The 21,174-nt window shown below is 46.3% G+C and overlaps 1 protein-coding gene across 3 annotated transcripts in view; it reads left to right on the top strand.

Annotated features, from left to right (window-relative positions):
• LOC140426746 (serine/threonine-protein kinase 32A-like) overlaps window positions 1-21,174 on the top strand; it is a 550,050-nt gene that overhangs the window by 230,218 nt on the left and 298,658 nt on the right. For all 3 annotated transcript variants that reach the window (XM_072511884.1, XM_072511881.1, XM_072511882.1), the window contains one exon: window positions 6,539-6,712. In XM_072511884.1, coding sequence (XP_072367985.1) covers window positions 6,539-6,712 — 174 coding nt within the window. The remainder of the gene's footprint in view (window positions 1-6,538; window positions 6,713-21,174) is intronic.

Genomic DNA, 21,174 nt, shown 5'->3' with positions numbered 1-21,174 from the left:
GGCACCACTGTGACCGCTTGTTGGGGAGGTCGATGAATGACGGGAGGCCATTGGATATGGGGTGGCTCCCATTAATAGGGCTTAAATGGTGATAATTGGTTTCGCGCCACACTATGGCGAGCGCAGGCCGGTTGCATTGCAAACCGTTTGGCGCCTGGCGCGGTTCTCATTTTCGGCCTTTCCCGCTATTCATCAGCCTTGTTTCACTCGAGCGAGAGCGCAATGAGGCTGGAGAATCGTGCCCAATATCAATCACCCAAATTCTCATTCCATACTCTTTTTCTTAATGTGCTTCACACAGTCACTTTTTAAACATGGGGTTTTTAGGACCCCACTGACTTGTTCCACAATATAACAGCTCAATGAACCAGTTCTTTATTTTGTAATGAAATACTTTGAGTTCATTAATCCATCAATCAACGTAACAATAGACCATCCATTGATATACACACTGTCATTGATGACATAGGACTTGCTGTGCAATGTAAGTGGAAGGGTAATAACTTGCTATACTTGGATGTTAATAACACTAGGATCAGTCCTTGTTTAGTGATCCAAGTTTGCAAGAAGCATTAAAAGGAAGCTCTTTGATGCATTGCCAATTATATATCACATCCACAGGAGATGGGCAGCTTGTCTCAAAATGTCAAGGTCAGTGCTTAAGAACATAAGAAAACTAAGACAGAAGAAATGGGAACAGGAGTAAATGATCAGGCCTCTTGAGCCCGCTCTGTCGTTTAGGGCTGATATTTGGCTTCAACTCCACTTTTTTGCCCGCTCCCCTTACCCCTTGGTCCCCTGAGAGGTCCCCCTATCCCAACCTTCAATATGGTCAATGACGGAGCATCCACAATCTTCTGGGTTAGAGAATTCCAAAGATTCACAACCCTCTGAGTGAAGTAACATCCCCTCTTCTCAGTCCTAAATGATTGATGCATTATCCTGAGGATGTGTTGCCTTTCTACATTCCCCAGCCAGGGGAAAGAACATCTGTATCTAGCCTGTCCAGCCCTTTCAGAATCTTGTATGTTTCAATAAAATCACCTCTAATTCTTCTAAACTCAAGAGCGTATAGGTCCATTTTACTTGTCAAGTCATCATAGGACAATCCTTTCATCCCAGGAACTAAGCTAATGAGCCTCCGCTCTACGGCCTCCAATGGAAGTATATCCTTCCTTAGACAGAAATTGCACACAGTATTTCTGGTGGAGACTCAACAATACCCTGTACAAGAAAGATTTCAATCCCATGCAATAATGTACAGTTGTTACAGATGACCAAGCCCAAGGAAAGTTCAAATCGAGTTCTAACTTGTGAGAGTGTGGATTGACAGACGAGTAAAGAGATGAGCCAGTACTGATTTCAAATACTGCACCACTACTTTTCAGTGACTAATTGTTGTTCATGTTTTGTGAATAATAAAGTATCTTTTTCTTGTTTTTACCCTTATGAAGGCTCATGAAGGGTTACATGGGTGACCATTCCTGGCATTTTGCCCAAGCGACTGTTCCTCATGAGTTGAGCTTAGATACTTGTTTTGAGCAGCTATTTAACCATGAGGGAACTTGCCGTCAAATGCAATCCTGTTCTCACCTGACATCCAAATGCAAAAATGTTCTAACAGAAATCACGAACCAAGTAGGCATTTAGTTATCGAAATGGAGAGAAACTTCAGAGTGCTTTGGTGCGGGGGGGATCTGGGTGTCTTTGTGCATGATTTGAAGAAAACCAGTATACAGGTACAGGTAATAAGGAAGGCAAATGGAATGTTGATGAAGGGTACCTTTATCATCTAATAAGTAATCAAACACGAGTGTCACCAGGGGTGATAATATAGACCCTTGTATGCTGTGATTGTGAACATGTTTCCGCTTGTCTTTATGAAGTCTGAGACAAGACAAAACTATAAACCAACAAACTGGTTTATTTTGCGTAGAATATGTGAATAAAAATATGTTTTCCTAGTGAGAGACATTTGTTCCTTACCACATTTTATAACTTGAAATAACAAACTATGCATTCCTAGAGGGGAGAGGTGGGAGTGCGGCAGGTCGTGATCTCAGACCCCTTACTTTGTGAAGCGAGGATTGGTTTACTGAGCTGCCTGTCAAGCTTACCATCTTGAATGATCTGTCCTTCCTCCCTCTGGTATAGAGCCCCTATCCACTGAATTGTCTTTCCAGTTGAGCCATTTACCAGAGGTATTGAAGGTTATTCATGAAGGCCCTGCCTTCTCGACCTTGCCCCTTGCCTGAGGTGTGATGATCATCAGGTTAAATCAGCTCTCTTCCCCAAAGGAGCCTAGTGTCATTTGGGACTATGGCGACTTTACCTTACCTGAAGAAATCCTATTCTAACCCTTGGGTACAAACTGCTGTGGGATATGTTCAAAGAATTACCAATGTTTTAATGTTGATGCAACCTGCACACTGTCATTTTTCTTGTTGCAAAAATATACTTTATTCATAAAATATCTGAAAGAACATTACGAACATTTCAAAATAGCCATCACAGTGCAATGATATTCAGCGTCTTTTACATAGATCATGATGCACTCTTGAGGTGCTTCAATACATAAGAACATAAGAGCTAGGAGCAGGAATAGGCCATCTGGCCCTTCGAGCCTGCTCCGCCATTCAACGAGATCATGGCTGATCTTTTGTGGACTCGGCTCCACTTTCCCGCCCGAACACCATAACCCTTTATTCCTTTATTCTTCAAAAAACTATCTATCTTTATCTTGAAAACATTTAATGAAGGAGCCTCAACTCCTCCTTCAATTGTGATCCATGTAATATTCACCATTTACACTCAATGTGAACCATACAGCCCAAGAGGATTCCAGACAACTTCCCTCCTCTCGTTACAGTATAGATGAAATGTCTTAGACAGCGACATTTTCTCATTGTGCCATTATGTTTTTTTTTTGCAAAAATACACTTTATTCATAAAATATCTGAAACATTTCAAATTGTCATAACAGATCAAATTTTCTCCAGAGATCAAGATGCACTCTGAGATTCTTCAATTCAGTAATGAGAACATTACAAATATTTCAATATTTTTGTTAGAGAGCACAATTCTGTTCAAACTATATACATTGTTCATGTTGCACTCTGTGGTGCTTCAATACATTGACATACAGTTAGGGTTAAGCACACAGTCCGAGGGATTTTACATGGTTACCAGCCCCTCAGTCTACATTGGCTGATAGGGCTTACACAGTGGCCCTTCCCCATTGCACCTTGGGGTAACTACCCCAAGCTTGAGTTTGTCCCTCAGCACATAATCCTGGACTTTGGAATGTGCCAGTCTGCAACACACAGTCAAGTTCTGGCAGTGAGGCATTCTGCCAGATGACTCTGACAGTATGCTCAGGGAATCATCCGACATGATCCACGCACATAATGTAATGGCTGTTCTATCTGGTATTCCGCCAAAATATCCTAATCAACATTTCAGAAGATTGTGTGTATCACTGGGAATTTATCCTTTTTAGGTGATCCTGACTTTATATCAACAAGGTAACATAAATTAAACTCTGTCAATCAAATTGATAAAACTTTTCAAAATATTACAGGAGGTTTAACCATCAATTTTGTCCAAATGGTACGAATTTATTTTTGTTTAAAATCTTTGGGGACTTTCTAAAGTCACCCTGCATGAAGGTAATGACAGAATTTGCATTTGTACAATAAATTCTAACATTCTCATTATGTCCCGAGAGCTTCACAACCAGTTAATTGCTTTGAAGCTGAACCTTGCATTGTAAAGCCAACAGGGGACATGGATTGATCAAAGCTCAGCCTGATCTTGATATAATTGTCTTGCCCACCTCAAACTGGGCCAAATTGCTCATTAGTTTAATTACTGTAACATTGAGTTGAATCTGTTTCAAGCAGATTCTCAACTTTGGATATAATAGGATATAACGGATTTACAGCACAGAATCAGGCTATTTGGCTCAATTGCTCTGTGCCTCCAGTCACAACTCTTCACCATAACCTTCTGATCCTTCTTCATTGTATTTGTCTAACATTCACTTAAAGATGTCTTTGTTGTTGTCTCAACTACTACTTCCAGCAGCGAGTTTGACATTCTCACCACTCTTCAGGGAGAAAGAAACTTTTCCAGAATTCTCTATTGGGTTTAGTAGTGCCTGCCTGTCTTATTTTAATAGCCCTTAGTTTTGTATTCCCCCACAACAGGATGTATTTTCTCAGCCTGTATTTGATCAAACCCTCTCATTAACTTAAAGATCATCTGGTAGTTCATCCGGTAGTTTTGTTTTAAAGAAATGAGCCCCAGTGCGATTGGGAGGATGCAGCCGGGGAAGGTGGTAGGGCTGGATGGGTTTCCGGAGGAATATTATTAAAAATTCAAGGATAAGCTGGTACCCCTGATGGTGGGGATGTTTGAAGAGGCGATAGGGAAGGGGATGTTGCCACAAACTTTGGGGCAGGCATTGATTTCCCTGTTGCTTAAAAAAGATAAGGATCCGACGGAGTGTGGGTCGTATAGGCCCATATCACTTCTGAATGTGGACACAAAAGTATTGGCGAAGGTACTGGCGGGTAGGCTGGAGGAGTGCCTCCCGAAGTTGATAGATGAAGATCAGACGGGGTTAGTGAGAGGGAGGCAGCTCTTTTCAAACGTTAGAAGGGTTTTGAACGTGGTTATGGCACCGGCGGAAAGAAAGGAAACAGAGGTAGTTGTGGCATTGGACACTGAGAAGGCGTTTGATCGGGTAGAATGGGGGTACCTGATGGCAGTGCTGGAGCGGTTTGGGATTGGACCAAGATTTGTGAACTGGGTAAAGCTATTATATAAGGAGCCGAGGGCGAGTGTCCGCACAAATAATATCAGCTCGAGATACTTTTCTCTCCGCCGTGGGACCAGGCAGGGATGTCCTATGTCCCCCCTGCTGTTTTCACTCACGATTGAGCCGTTGGCCATCGCATTAAGAAGTTTAGGGTATGGAAAGGAATAGTGTGGGGGGGAATAGAGCTTAGGGTGTCCTTATATGCCGATGACTTGCTGTTATACATGTCGGAACCGAGTGTGTCGATAGGGGGAATATTGGAGCTGCTTCGAGTGTTTGGGTCTTTCTCGGGGTACAAACTAAATCTCGACAAGAGTGAGTATTTTGTGGTGTCTCGGCCAGGGGTGGGGGCAGGTTTGTGCGGGCTGCCATTCCGTAGGGCAGGGACTCACTTTAGGTACCTGAGGGAGCAGGTTGCCCGGGAGTGGGGTACAACATTTCTAGTTTGGTGGGGAGAGTGAAAGCTGATCTGGCAAGGTGGGACAGTCTCCCTCTGTCACTGGCAGGTCGGGTACAGGCGGTTAAAATGAACGTGTTGCTGTGATTTCGGTTTATTTTTCAATGCCTGCCGGTTTTCCTGCCAAAGGCTTTTTTCAGAGAGATTGAGGGAAGGATTACGTTCATATGGGGAGGGAAGGTGGCCAGAGTGAGAAAGGTGCTGCTGCAGAGGGGAAGGCAGGCAGGGGGTTTGGGTCTTCCGAACCTGATGTATTACTACTGGGCGGCGAATGTGGAGAAGGTGCGGAGCTGGGTCAGAGGGGTTGATTCCCAGTGGGTCAGAATGGAGGAGAGTTTGTGCAGGGGGTCGGGATTGAAAGCACGAGCAACAGCGCCGCTCCCGATAGCCCCGGGGAAATATTCAGGGAGTCCGGTAATAATAGCTTCATTGAGAATTTGGAGACAGTTTGGGGGGAGGGGGGCTGTATGTGTTAATGGTGACTATGGGTGACTCATGATTCCTTTTTGTTATTTGCTTATGTGAACATGCAGGCTACTGTTTGGGGTTTGGTGGTAGAATGGGATTGTTGTTATTGATATGGGGACTGACATATTTGTTACTGATTATTGTTTATTGTTGGTGGGTGTAAATATGGGAGAAAATGTGAAAAAAGAGGAGAATGAAGAAATATTTTTTTTTAAAAAAAAGAAATGAGCCTGTTTCATCTTTCCTGATGGGTATAACATCTGATTCCAGTATTATTCTTGTAAATGTGTTTTGCACCTTCTCTGCTGTCTTTTTCCATCCTTTATGTAATATGGAGACCAAAACAATTCACAGCACTCACAATTTTAAAAAATTTGTTCATGGGATGTGGGCCTCACCAGCTGGGCCACTATTTGTTGCCCATCCCTAATTACCCTTGAACTGAATGGTCTGCTGGGCCATTTAAGAATCAAACACATTGCTGTGGATCTGGAGTCACATGTAGGCTAGACCAGGTAATGGTGGCAGACGATGGTTTCATGGTTATAGTTTGACTTTTAATTCCAGATCTTTATTGAATTCAAATTTCATCATCTGCCATTGTGGGATTTGAACCCAGGTTCCAGAGCAATACACTGGGTATCTGGATTACTAGTCCAGTGACAATACCATTATGCCACCACCTCCCACATGATTTAAAAGACTTTCTATGGATATCCAAACTAAGTCAGATGTGGCTAACAGGTGCTGTACGGTTAATCAATAATTTCCGCTCCCCTCCTGCTTTTCAGGTATTCCTTTCAGGATGAGGAGGATATGTTCATGGTGGTGGATCTCCTTCTGGGTGGAGACCTTCGCTATCATCTGCAACAGAATGTTCACTTCAAAGAGGAAACAGTGAAACATTATATTTGTGAGCTGGCCCTGGCATTGGATTATCTACAGAGCAGATACATCATTCACAGGTCAGTCGTTCAGACTGTACAGGGACAGGGCTAGTTGTAAATGGTATGGTGAAATCCCCTTTTGGATGTGATTAGGACCCACATTCTTCACTGCTGTTTTTCAGGTATTATTGCTATAATGGAAAATGCCCTTGAATAAACTCACTCGATCAGTGTTTTTCAAACTTTTTTTCCGGGAACCCATTTTTACCAACTGTCCAACCTTTGCGACCCACGCCGGCTGACCTTCGCGACCCACGCTGGCCGACCTTCGCAACCCACGCTGGCCGACCTTTGCGACCCACCATTTTCTCTTCCCTTGTTTACTGCTGACAAAATGGAGGAATCTCAATCGCGCCCAAAGCATGTGGTGGCGACGTTCGGGGGCCGTGACCTGCTCTCTGCCTCCCTCAGGCAGGAAGATTACATAGAATTTTAAAAAAAATCTTCTGCCTCTCCAATTGCGCAAAGCAGCCGGCTTCTATATTCCATTTTTATTTATTTTTTGTAAATTGTAACAATGTTGTTGCATGGCATGTTTAATCAAAGAGACCAAAGCCCTTGTCATCGTCAGACTCTCCAGATACTTCCTGTTTCTTCTCTACTCTTCCTTTTTCTCAGCAACAGGGGCAGTGGTGGAAACAACTGCTGCAGCAGCTGGGGCACTGCTACCAGCAGGAACATTGCAGATCTGACTATTGACGTCAATATTAGCCAATGCCTTGGCAAACAGTCGAGGCCAGAAAGGCTCAATGGTCACACCAGCTGTTTTAATCAGGGTATTGAGTTTGTCTTCGGTGACCGTCGCCAGGGGGGAAACTCAGCCTTAGCTTCGTTCAGAAGAACCGAGCACTTCCGAACCGGGCAGAACGAGCAGCAGCCAGCTTTTAACTATGCCGGCTGTGAGCGGCCTTTTTACCATATAAAAAATATACAGCCGCGCTGCGCATGCGTGCCCACTCACCGGTGCAAGAACTCTGTGCATGCGCACCGATGAGCGGGCACGCACCGCAGTGCAGCCGCATTTTCTTTATATGGGATATAGACCACTCGCAGCCGGCATAGTTAAAAGACGGCTGTTGCGTGCGAATTTGCGCAATCGGGAGTACAGCGACAGACGGCTCCACACCCCTCCCGACACCCACCGTTGGATTGGGGATACAGGGGACTGGATGTCACATGGGCAAAATTGTACTGCCTGGCAAAGTTGGACCATTCTTGGCTGGCGAAGCAGGGGCCATTGTCCGACATAAACGTGAGCGGGATGCCGTGGCGAGCAAAGGTTTCTTTACATGCATGAATGACTGCAGATGAGGTGAGGTCGTACAACCGTATCACCTCTGGGTAATTCGAAAAGTAGTCCACGATCGTGACATAGTCTCTACCCAGCGCATGGAACAGGTCGATGCCCACCTTGGTCCATGGTGACGTGACCAACTCATGGGGCTGCAGGGTCTCACGTGGTTGGGCCGGCTGGAAGCGCTGACAAGTGGGGCAGTTGAGCACTGTGTTGGCTATGTCCTCATTGATGCCGGGCCAGTACACTGCCTCTCGGGACCGTCGGCGGCACTTTTCCACCCCAATGTGGCCCTCGTTTAGTTGTTCCAGGACAAGCTGGAGCATGTTATGCGGGATGACAATGCGGTCCAGTTTTAGACTAACCCCGTCTACTACCGCCAGATCATCTCTGATATTATAGAATTGAGGGCATTGGCCCTTGAACCACCCGTCTGTTAGGTGGCACATGACACGCTGCAGCAAAGGGTCAGCCGCCGTCTCGCGGTGAATTTGGACGAGGCGTTCATCCGTCCGTGGCAGGTAGATTGGAGGCCGCGAAGGCCACATGGGCGTCAACCTGGCAGACAAATCCCGCTGGGTCACATGGAGTGTTGACTGCCCTGGAGAGAGCGTCAGCAATGATGAGGTCTTTGCCTGGGGTGTATACCAGCTGAAAGTCGTATCGCCGGAGCTTGAGAAGAATACGCTGGAGGCGAGGCGTCATGTCGTTCAAGTCTTTATGTATTATATTGACCAGCCTTGGTCTTGACGGTGTATTGAGGAAGTCCATAGACATAATCGTGAAACTTAACCACACCGGTCAGAAGGCCCCGGCACTCCTTTTCTATCTGCGCGTAGCGCTGCTCCGTGGGGGTCATCGCACGTGATGCATATGCAACGGGGGCCCATGATGAGGCCTCATCACGTTGAAGGAGCACTGCCCCAATGCCGGATTGACTGGCATCGGTCAAAGTTTTGGTCTCCTTTGCTGGATCAAAGAAAGCTAAGACCGGGGCCGTGGTCAGTTTTGTTTTGAGTTCTCTCCATTCGCGCTCGTGGGCAGGGAGCCATTGGAAGTCTGTCGGCTTCCTGACCAGGTTCCTGAGAGCCGTGGTATGAGAGGCGAGGTTAGGGATGAATTTTCCTAAAAAATTGACCATGCCCAGAAATCGGAGGACCGCCTTCTTGTCCTCTGGTGTTTTCATAGCTGTGATGGCAGCTATCTTGTCCGCATCCGGCTGCACACCCAATTGGGAGATGTGGTCCCCGAGGAACTTAAGTTCCGTCTGACCAAAAGAGCATTTGGCCCTGTTGAGGCGGAGGCTGTGCTCATGTATACGTCTGAATACACGCTGGAGGCGACTAACATGCTCCTGCGGGGTGGTGGACCAAATGATTATGTTGTCGACATAGACGCGAACACCCTCAATGCCTTCCATCATTTGTTCCATAATCCAATGGAACACTTCTGATGCAGATATGATCCCAAACGGCATCCTGTTGTAACAATATCTGCCAAAGGGGGTGTTAAATGTGCAGAGTTTCCTGCTGGATTTATCGAGCTGGATTTGCCAGAATCCTTTTGAGGCATCGAGTTTGGTAAAGAGCTTGGCGTGAGCCATCTCACATGTGAGCTCTTCGCGCTTGGGAATTGGATAGTGCTCCCTCATGATATTGTGATTTAGATCCTTGGGATCAATGCAAATTCTCAATTCGCCGGCTGGCTTTTTTACACAGACCATGGAACTGACCCAGTCGGTCGGTTCCGTGACTTTTGAAATCACTCCTTGGTTCTGGAGGTCCTGCAGCTGCTGCTTGAGGCGGACCTTAAGAGGTGCTGGGACCCTGCGAGGTGCGTGCACCACAGGCGTGGCATTCGGTTTGAATAAAATCTTGTAGGTGTACAGGAGCGTGCCCATGCCCTCGAAAACATTGTGGTACTGGTTGATAATGGCGTCGAGCTGCGCCCTGAAGTCAGTGTCCTGAAAGGCAGATGCGTCAGCAGGAGAGAGAGAGTGAACTCTCTGAATTAGGTTCAACAGCTTGCATGCCTGCGCGCCAAGCAGGGAGGCTTTCGAGGAGCCCACGATTTCAAAGGGACGGATGGCTTTGCATGACCCGTGCGTCACCTCAAGTTGGCATGAGCCGCTGGCAGCAATGGCATTGCCATTATAATCTAATAGCTGGCGCGCTGATGGGAGGATAGCTGGTTTGACACAAAGGCTTTGGAGGTCAGATTGGCGGAAGCACCAGTGTCCAGGAGGAATCGTATTTGGGGTCGGTTGACCGTAAGGGTGGCACACCACTCATCGTCTGGATCGATGCTGTATACCGATAGAGGCTGGATTCTTTGCTTCGGGGACACCCTGTGTTTTGTAAAGATACCGACTCGAAAAGGCGCCTTCGGGTCCTCGGTGTCAATATCGGGTAGCAGGTCCAAATCGGACTCGGTGACCGTGGGTTGAATGGCCCGGACATTCCTGCGAGGCTGGCTGGAGCGAGAAGAGTTGGCAGGCTGAGCTGATCTGCATAAAGCAGCATAGTGGCCAACTTTGCAACATCTCCGGCATTGTCGGGATTTGGCAGGGCATTGCCGCTTTAAGTGAGCGGAGCCACAGTTGCCACACATTGTAGCGTCAGTACGTTCGCTGCACCACCGCATATGCACGGTGCGGTCATACATGGTGCGCGCCCGCGCAGTAATTTCGTCGACGTCCCCTCGTTCGGTGCGCACAAGCGCGGGAGTCCGCGAAAAGCGCGTGAAATGGCCGCCCTCATACAGGATGAGGCCCTGGAGTTGCTCAATTACTTGGACCCATTCTGCCTTGTGGGGACCTTGCCGCGCCGTTTCAGCCGCTTGGATGTGGGAATACCGACTAGTGGCGTGTTCATGTAGCACGTAGGTCTCGATGGCAATCGCTAGGGTGAGCTGCTTTACCTTGAGGAGCTGCTGGCGTAGGGGGTCCGACTGAACGCCGAAAACAGTCTTGTCGCGTATCATGGAGTCAGAGGTGGGCCCGTAGCTGCAAGACTGCGCAAGGATGCGGAGGTGGGTGAGAAAGGATTGGAAAGGTTCATCTTTACCCTGCAAACGCTGTTGGAATACTTAGCGCTCAAAACTTTCATTCACCTCAATGTCGCAGTGACTGTCAAACGTGAGGAGGACCATCTTGAATTTTGATTTATCTTCACCATCAGCAAAGGTGAGAGAATTGAAAATGTGGATGGCATGTTCCCCGGCCGTGGATAGGAAGAGAGCGATCTTCCTGGTGTCTGAGGCAGCTTGACAGTCTGTGGCTTCAAGGTAGACCTTGAAGCGTTGTTTGAATATCTTCCAGTTGGCCCCTAGGTTACCGGTGATGCGGAGCGGCGGCGGCGGGCGGACGCTGTCCATTTTGCAGGATGGCTGTATGCTGGTGGAAGGCAGATGACTTGCAGGTAGGTCTAAGAAGTTCTAACATCCCTCAACTCCTGGTATCATGATGTGTTGGGTGCTCTGGATCCGTGGAACACATACAGGCCACCAACACTTAAAATAGTACAAAACTATTTTATTAAGTTAGAAACTGTTGAACATACTTTCACTGTGGGTTAACACGATGTTAGATTAAACTAAAGACCTATGCCTGTCCTAACCAGTCTATGCACTCAGCACACGGTGAAGATCTGTGCTGTAAGCTCTGTCCTTCTAAGAGGCTGCATCCCGAATGAGCGGGAACTCTGATGCCCTCTGTCTATATAGTGAGTGTGCTCTAACTGGTGATTGGCTGCGGTGTTGTGTGTGTTGATTGGTCTTGCTGTGTGTCCATCAGTGTGTGTGTCTGCACCATGATATACTGGTGTATATATTAACAATGAGCTCTATCTCGCCATCATGTGCTCTCTCTCTCATGCGCTTTTTCTCTCTCCCTCATGCTTTCGCGCGCTCTCTCCCTTATACACTGTCTCACACCATTTCTCTCCTTGCCATTTTGTGTCTGCTTCATGCCCACTCTTTCTCCATCATGCGTGCTCTCTCTCCCTCATGCATACTCTGTCTCCCTCATGCATTTTCTACCCCCTCATGTGCTCTCTCTCTCTCGCTCTCATGTGCTCTCTCTCCTTCGTGCTCTCTCTCTCTCCCTCATGTGCTCTCTCTTTTTCTTCTTTATGTGCTCCATCTCGCGCTCTCTCACGTTGCACTCTCTCTCGGGGCTGGTTTAGCACACCGGGCTAAATCACTGGCTTTTAAAGCAGACCAAGGCAGGCCAGCAGCACAGTTTAATTCCCGTACCAGCCTCCCCGAACCACGCGACTAGGGACTTTTTAAAGTAACTTCATTTGAAGCCTACTTGTGACGTAAGCGTTTTTCATTTTTCATTTTAATTTCTTGTACTCTCTTTCTCTCTCCCTCATGTGCACTCTCTCTTTCTCTCATGCGCACTCTCCCTCGTGTGCATGCTCTCTCTCTCCCTCATGCATGCTCACTCTCCCTCATGCACACTTTCTCTGCCCCTCATGCGCACTCTTTCTCACCCTCATGCGTGCCGATTCTGTTCCTCACACATGCTCTCTCTGCTAAAAGATCCTGATGTTTCCATTTGTGGCGGCGATTAGACCCCAAGGGACACAGTTTAAGGATAAGAAGTGCTCCGTTTTAAGACTGTGATGAGAAGAAATTTTTTCTTTACAAGGGTCATCAGTCTGTGGAATTCTCTTCTAGGGTCATGAATTTATTCACGGCAGTGATAGACAAGGGAGTCAAGGGTTATGGGGAGGGGCAGGCAGGAAAATATAGTTGAGACCACAATCAGATGAATCATGACCTTATTGGATAGTGGAGCAGGCTTAAAGAGCCGAATGGCTGACTCCTGCTCCTAAGTCCTATGTTCCGATGGAGACCCCTGAGGTGTTTCTTGACTCATTAAGTGGCAGTCGTGTTTCCTAATTTAAACGACATCAGCTTTATTATAAATGATACTGCTTGTTGTACCTTTACAGCTCACGGTTTGTATTGGTATAAATGACTGCAATCAATCTAAAATGTTGGCAGAAAGCTGATTGCAATTTGATCCCGTCAAGTTTAAAGAGATTAACGTTGTTTTTGTAACACAGTTCTGGCTTTTCCCAGCTTTTGATGGGCATTCAGCAACCAAAGTAGATTTGCTGAAACAGCTAAAACTGACAATTTGTTTTTAATGAGGCTTCTCAACCACTGCTAATGAACCAGTTTAGTTCAACTTTGGTCGATGCACAGGAAATGCTGGAAACATTCAAGAAGTCGAGCAGCATCTGTCGAGAGAGAGTGAGAGGGAGAGAGTGAGTGAATTATAATTTCAGGTTGATCAGAAGGTGACTCGGGTATCCTTCGCCTGCTGCATGAGATACGTTGGTAACTTTCAGCATTGGTATAGTATTCAGGCAATAGAAGAGCAATTTAAATCATGAAGGGAAAGTTTGATTCAATTGTGTTCATCCTTTCATTTTATTCAAAGTACATTGAAATGTAATCATCTGGTGATTGCAGGTTAGTGTGAAGTAGATGCACTTTGACTAATTATCGTTTAGTTTCTTTATGCAAATTCAAAATCATGGCATGTTGTTTCCCAAAGTGTCAGCTGTTGATTGAATCTCAATTTAATCAAGCAATGAAGCTTGCTTTTAAATTGATTAACCGTTAAACCAGGGGAATCTGAATCTCCACTTTTGAAAGTAATAATTACACCGAGCTCAAAAATCTTGGATCTCTGAGTCATCCAGGTGGACGCCAGGTAACCGGGGATGGTTCCTAGTTCCCTGTTGCTGGCATAACTGTTCTGCCTCACCCAGGGCAAAGGCTAGTGACATTCCATTTCTTATTCTCAATGTTAGAGAATCTATGTCCTGCTGCCCCGAGTGTAACTCACACCAAGTCTCATTCACCCTCCATGCCTGTACTCGCCAATTGACATTACTTCCAATTTGGCAATGCCTCCCTTTTAAAATTATCTTCCTTGTGTTTTAAAACTCTCTGTTCCCTTTCCTTGTGGTCCACACAATAACATTCCACGATTCCCGCTCTCCTCCAATTCTGATCTCTTTGCATCTTTGAGTTTCACCTCTGTACTATCTGCCGCTGTGCCTTCACCTACCTCAGCATGAAGCTCTGGAATTCCCTCCCTAAACTTCTCCCTCTTTCTGCACCATTCTCCTCTTTTGACATGCCCCGCAAAACCTGCCTTTTTGACCAAATTTCTGGTTACCCTTTTATACTGCAGTGTCAAACTTTGTTTCATAAGCAGTCTTGGGATGGTATACTGTGTTAAAAGCGCTATATTAATACAAAAACAATGTTAATCTCTTTCAACTCGATGGGATCAAATTGCAATCAGATTTCTGCCAACATTTTGGATTGATTGCAGTCATTTATGCTGATACAAACCGTTGATGTTGGAGTCGTGAATCAGATGTATCATTTTGTGGAGGTTAAAATCAGTTATGTAGATTTATTCCAGATGTGTCATTGTTGACTGTCGAAGTTGTCAGTTTGCTAAAGGTTACATTAATCAAGCTTGACGAAGTTATCCAAAAATTAAAATAAATCGTGATGCTATCCAATGCCTTGTCGCTGGATGGTTTTGAATACATATCGATGGGCCCAGTCTGACCCCAGTTTGTTTGCTTTTATCGAGAAATCTGTAATTCAGTAGCATCCCGGACAACTGGTACTCTATTCAAACATTAATAGAATATTCAACAGTCAGTTACTACACAATCCTTATGAGCGGTCCAGACACCAGAGACATGAAAACACCGCTATGGAATCTTAAATGCAGCTGGATAAACAGTAGGACGCTTGGATTAACGTCTCTTCAATGGGTGGGATTTTCCAGCCCTTTCCCGCTGGCGGGATCTTCCAGTCCTGCCGAAGTCGATCCTTGCTGGCGGGTCAGGCGAGTCATCCAAAACGCCATAGATGTTGTAGGGACTGGAAGATCCTGCCAGTGGCCAATGGCAAGCATAGTACATAACATATAAATAATAGCATCTTTGGGAAACGCTTGAGAGAGACAAATATGTTGGAGAGACAAATATTTGATGAAGAAGAATGGTAGATGTCTTGAGCAGAGCATAAACACTGGCAAGCACCTTTTGGGCTGAATAATCTATTCCTGTACTCTCAATATTTTCCATTCAGCCCAACTGGTCTATGTTCCAAAGAAACCTTTCCCTACCCGTTCATCTAATCTTACCAGAAAATATACACATTCCTTTCTCCCATGTGTGCTTATCTAGCTCCCCTTAAGTGTATCAATGTGATTCACCTGAACTACTCTTTGTGGTTGCAAGGTTTTAATTCAATCTAGATTTTGAAATTAAGCCCATAGTCTTCTGCCTTTGAGGATACAGTGTTGTCAACTCAGCCAAGCTAATAATGAGCTCTGGCACCCTCTTTTTACAATGAGCTGCTGCCTAGAGCTCAAACCAGTCTTTTCCTCTTTTGCATGTTATGACCTGCTCTGCATTTCCAGCATTAGTTCAACATTGACTGAGCCAGCATGAAGGATTGCAAAGTCAGTGTGTGTTTTCATCAGGATTGCTTGCTGGGACTCTCCAATTACTGAGACTGAGAGCAATGTTCTGCTGGAGTATCATAATTTGTATGCAATACATCAGCACAAACTGCCTCATTTTATGGACAATTTGAAGATTGATCGAGCTTGCGGGTGCATTATATTGATCCAGTGACATGCAATGCTCCCCCATGCCAGCCCATGGGTCATCCATTGCACGCTTCTCAAATTGTTATCAGAAGAATTATCTTGTGAAGCCTGGCTTACGTACAAAACTGACAAACAGTACAAGACAAACTGTTTCATCCATCCAGCTTCCCACCCATTCCACCCCCACACTCCCTCTGGGAGAGGCAAAAACAAATCAGAGGATCAATGAAAGAAAGAATAATCTGGGAAATTCATTTCTGACTCCCTCAAGTGAGTGAAAACAGGCCAGAAAATCACATGAACCAAGTGTGACTGAGAAAGACACTGCCTGTCTACATGATGTAATTTCCGTCTCAAAGCAGTGCATCTGTGTCAGCGGACATCATAGATTCCATAGTCTCACAAATATCTGAGAACAAAAAAAATCACCTAACATCAATTTATCCCCATTAGAGGCAGAGGTGGGTGAAGTTATAACTGGGAGCAAGGAGCCCGTGACCCCCTAGAAGGGGAAGGGTAGCAGATACATGGGAACGTCACCACTTGCAAGTTCCCCTTCAAGCCGCACACTATTCTGACTTGGAACGAAATCACTGTTCCTTCACTGTCACTGGGTCAAAATACTGGAATTCATTCCAAACGGCTGGTGTACTTACACCACATGGACTGCAGCGGTTCAAGAATGCGGCTCACCCCTATCTTCTCGAGGGCAACTAGGGATGGGCAATGAATGCTGGCCTAGCCGATGGCGTCCATGTCCTATGAAAGGATAAGAAAAGGAAGTGGCAGGAATATTTAAAAAAAACTTTTATCTGCCTCCATGGTAGATGAGCCAAAACATATCCTGGAAATTAAAGAAATCGGTATAAGTTTTAAAATAATAGAACCGGAGAAATCCGTGACATCAAATCCCTTGAACTGATTACCTTTATCATCGGGTTTAAAAAGAGTTATCTGCTGAGATAGTGGGTTTATTAGTTTTGATCTTCAAGAATTCCTTAGATTTAGGACGGCACGATTGCGTAGTGGTTAGCACTGCTGCTTCACGGCACTGAGGACCCGGGTTCAATCCTGGCCCCAAGTCACTGTCTGTATGGGGTTTGCACATTTTCCTTCTGTTTGCGTGGGTCTCACCCCACAACCCAAAGATGTGCAGGGTAGGTGGATTGGCCACGCTAAATTGCCCTTAATTGGAAAAAAGAAGAATTGGGTACTTTAAATTTAAAAAAAATATTCCTTAGATTTCAAAACAGTTCCCAAGATTGGAAGGTAGCAAACATAACCCATTATTTAAGAAAGAAAGCGGAGAGAAAACTGGGAACTTTTGTTGGTTAGCCTAACATCAGGAGCAGGCAAAATACTCAAATGGATAATTAGTGGCCTGGCACTGAGAAGAGTCAACAAGGATTTATGAAAGAGAAATCCTGTTTGACAAATCTCTTTGTTTTTTAGATTAGTAAACTGGATGAGGGGGAACCAGCTAATGTGACGTGTTTGGATTTTCCTGTGCCTGGTGGTCACCATTTAGTCACTGAGTCATTGGACCAGCTGATTTCTTGTGCTATTTATTGACTGGTGTTTGTATCGCTTAACCAGGAAACCAAGTTATGTGCCAAGATGCATAGGTACAGATGAGAGAAGAAAATCAATCATTCCAGAAGTAGTGCATGATGATAAACTTAGGTTCTAAAAGCCTGCAGCTTGTTGGAGGATGGAATGAGTGCAGCTGACCCAAGACAGAGGAAGGTTACTTAACACTGTGGTCACCATGCATCAATTCATCATTGCCTTTGATTCATTTTCCCTTAACGTTGTGGCAGCCCATTTCCATTACCACCTAAGATTCGGACGATGCGTTTTCCTAGAGGTGTATCTTCTTAAGTGTGCATTCTGTTTAGTTTAATTCCTTTGCAACAGTTAGTGTTTGCAGAGGAATGAGAACATTTCAGTATCATCCTATCCATGGTTAGCACTGTTGTTTCACAGCGCCGGGACCCAGGTTTGATCCCCAGCTTGGGTCACTGTCTGTGCGGAGTCTGCACATTCTCCCCGTGTCTGCATGGGTTTCCTCCGGGTGCTCCGTTTTCGTCCCACAAGTCCCGAAAGACATGCTGTTAGGTAATTTGGACATTCTGAATTCTCCCTCCGTGTACTCGAACAGGCGTCGGAATGTGGCGACCAGGGTCTTTTCACAATAACTTCATTGCTGTGTTAATGTAAGCCTACTTGTGACAATAAAGATTATTATTATTATTAATTGACCACAAATTAGGTTATTGAACCAAAACAGTCAGTGCCGGATCCAATTTACCATTAGTGAATTAGTTCCCTCATAACTCCATCCTACCTAGGGGTGTGTGTCTAACTCATCAATTTATTGCATTAAATTCCTGCCTATGCCTTTTTAACACAAATATCTGAGCTGTTTATTTTCATCAGGCTGTTAACTTTAATAAAATGCTGCAGAATAAATAAAATGCTGCAGAATAGAGTTTAAAATAAATGCTCTAATCAATGAGTTAGGGTCAGCACCCAGAGAAAACCACATTCCATTATTGGTTTAAATCCCATCTCCCATAATGGTAGTTACTCTTTTTGATTGGATCGTATCTGGGTTAGCAAGTTCATCCATCTCCCTCACATCCAGAGTTCTTAACAGATTGTTATGGATGAGGTCAAATTTCTGCTGTTTAATCCATGCAATTAATGTCACGGACAGGAATTTAGTGCAAACTATGGCACTAGAAATAACATGGGGTAAAATACCTTCCTGTAAGGAGGTCTTGTGGGTGGTGTCCCTACCTCTGTGGTCAGGCAGGTTGTTTTATCAGGTGTAAACCTTTCCAGTATGCCTTTTCTTTTATTCATTCATGGGAGTGGGTTGTTACTTGCCCATCCCTAATTGCCCTTGAACGGAGTGGCTTGCTCGTTCATTTCAGAGGGCATTTAAGAGTCAATCACACTGTGGATCTGGAATCACATGTGGGCCAGACCAGCTAAGGATGGCAGATTTCCTTCCCTAAAGGACATTAGTGAACCAGATGTGTTTTACAACAATCAACAATGGTTTCTTGGTCATCGTGAGACTTGTTAATTCTAGTTTTTTTTATGGAATTCAAATTTCGTCATCTACTGGGATTCAAACCCAGGTCCCCCAGAACATTACCCTGGGTCTCTGGATTACTAGTCCAGTGACAATACCACTACACCACTGCCTCCCTATGGCAGGTGGTAGTCTTCTGGGTCAGACATGCTTGATGTGGAGTGGTGCCCTCTAGGGACAGTCTGGCAGCCTGTTCTAGGAAAAACAGCTATGGTAATAATAAGCACAGGCTGTGTCTGCCTCATACGTCACGAGGCACGGAAAGCCTCTAAATGTAAGATGCCTTCCTGCACACTGCACTATTTAGTTGAGGTTTCTCATGAACAGCATGTTGAATAACAATCACAGTCAGATTATCTGAGTGATCAGGGGCGGGATTCTCCGACCCCCCCCCGCCGGGTCGGAGAATCGCCGGGGGGGGGCGGCGTGAATCCTGCCCCCGTGGCCGCCGAATTCTCCGGCACCGGAGATTCGGCGGGGGCAGGAATCACGGCGCGCCGGTCGGTGGGCACCCCCCGGCGATTCTCCGGCCCGCGATGGGCCGAAGTCCCACTGCTGCTATGCCTTCCCGCCAGCGTGAATTGAACCAGGTCCCTTACCGGCGGGACCTGGCAGCGTGAGCGGGCTCCGGGGTCCTGGGGCGGCGTGGGGTGATCTGGCTCCAGGGGGTGCCCCCCCTGGTGGCCTGACCCACGATCGGGGCCCACCGATCCGCGGGTAGGCCTGTGCCTTGGGGGCACACTTTTACTACACGTGGACGTGTCGGTAACCCCCCACTGCGCATGCGCGGGGATGATGTCAGCAGCCGCTGACGCTCCCGCGGATGTGTGGACTCCTGCCGGCCGCTGGAGTCCCTTCGGCCCCGGCTGGCGTGGCGCCATAGGCCTTCCACGCCAGCCGGCGGGGCCCCAACCACTCCGGGGCGGGCCTAACCCCTAAAGGTGTGGGCTTGGCCCCTAAAGGTGCCAGGACCCCCCGCCCTGTTGGGTAGGGGAGAATCATGCCCCAGGTTGCTAGCGGTATGAACTAGCTAGGTCATTCTGCCCCTATTTTGACACCAGATAATACTCTCAAAGCCTGCTTTGGTTAATCACACAGCACAAGAGGAGTCTGTTTTGTATTTATCATCCCTGTGCCAGCTCTTTGAAACAGCCCCAATACCCTGCTCTTTCCTCACATTGTGGCATTTTTTCCTTTTCAATAATAATAATCTTTATTATTGTCACAAGTAGGCTTAAGTTAACACTGCAATAAAGTTACTTGAAAAGCCCCAAGTCGCCACACTCCGGAGCCTGTTCAGGTATACGGGCAGAATTCAGAATGTCCAATTTACCTAACAAGCACGTCTTTGGTGACTTGTGGGAGGAGACCGGAGCACCCGGACGAAAACCATGCAGAAGCAGGGAGAAAGGAGAGTCTGAACAGATATTGACCCAAGTGCGAATCAAACCTGGGACCCTGGTGCTGTGAAGCAACAGTGCTAACCACTGTGTTACCGTGCTGACGATGTTTATCGAGTTCACATTCAAAACTTGTAATTGATTCTGCTTCCAATACCAGACAGAGCATTCAAAATCTGAATAATATGCTGAATGGAAATCGTTTACTAATTAATTTAAATCTTTGTCGTCCTGCCAGTGAAACAATTTCTCATGATTTTGAGCACCTCTATTCAATCTCCTCTTAACCTTCTCTGTTCCAAGGAGAACAATCGCATCTTCTGTATCCTCTCTAGATAATTGAATTTCCTCTAGAACCATTCAAGCAAATATTCTCTTCATCCTCTCCAGGCCTCTGACAGCCGAGTGTGTGTGGAATTGAACTTGATTCTCCAGGGGCTGGATTCACCGTTTGGGAGACTAAGGGCACGATCTTCCCAAAAGGGAACAAAGTCCCCCGAGCGAGCGCATTTAGCCGTGTGTTTCCCGGCTCTCGCAGTGCCTAGATACACGTGGCTATTCAAGACTACTCATGTTGATAAGGGTCCTGAATGGGGAACGCGCGGCTAAGGCCGCACATATCCCATTTTTTACAACGGGGAGCTCTGCTCACCGGAACTGCACATTGTAACGAGAGATAAATGGCGTCCCAATATCCGAGGTCCACAAATAAAATCCTCGACCTTCCCCCAGCCCGAATGCAGCATGGGAGGGTCCATCTCCCCCCCCCCCCCCCCACCCCCCCCCCCCCCCTCCCCTCACCCTCTAACACCCACGGTGGGAAACACTGGCCCAATCACACACGTGCACAAAATGCCAGCTTGGGACATCCGGTGGTGGCGATGAGTGAGTGAGCCGCACATTCGGTGGCTCTCACTCCGGCGGGATTTGAGGACCTGGTTCCCCTGTTTTGCGGGACTGCGGAGCGCTGGAAAGACGGCCACTGAGGTGCTGAGGAACGGGCAGAGCTGCATGGAACTG

This window comes from Scyliorhinus torazame, chromosome 7, assembly GCF_047496885.1.
Source record: "Scyliorhinus torazame isolate Kashiwa2021f chromosome 7, sScyTor2.1, whole genome shotgun sequence".
Classification (NCBI taxonomy): Eukaryota; Metazoa; Chordata; class Chondrichthyes; order Carcharhiniformes; family Scyliorhinidae; genus Scyliorhinus; species Scyliorhinus torazame.
The sequence above is the reverse complement of the archived record's forward strand: the minus strand, read 5'-3'. Positions and strand labels throughout refer to the sequence as shown.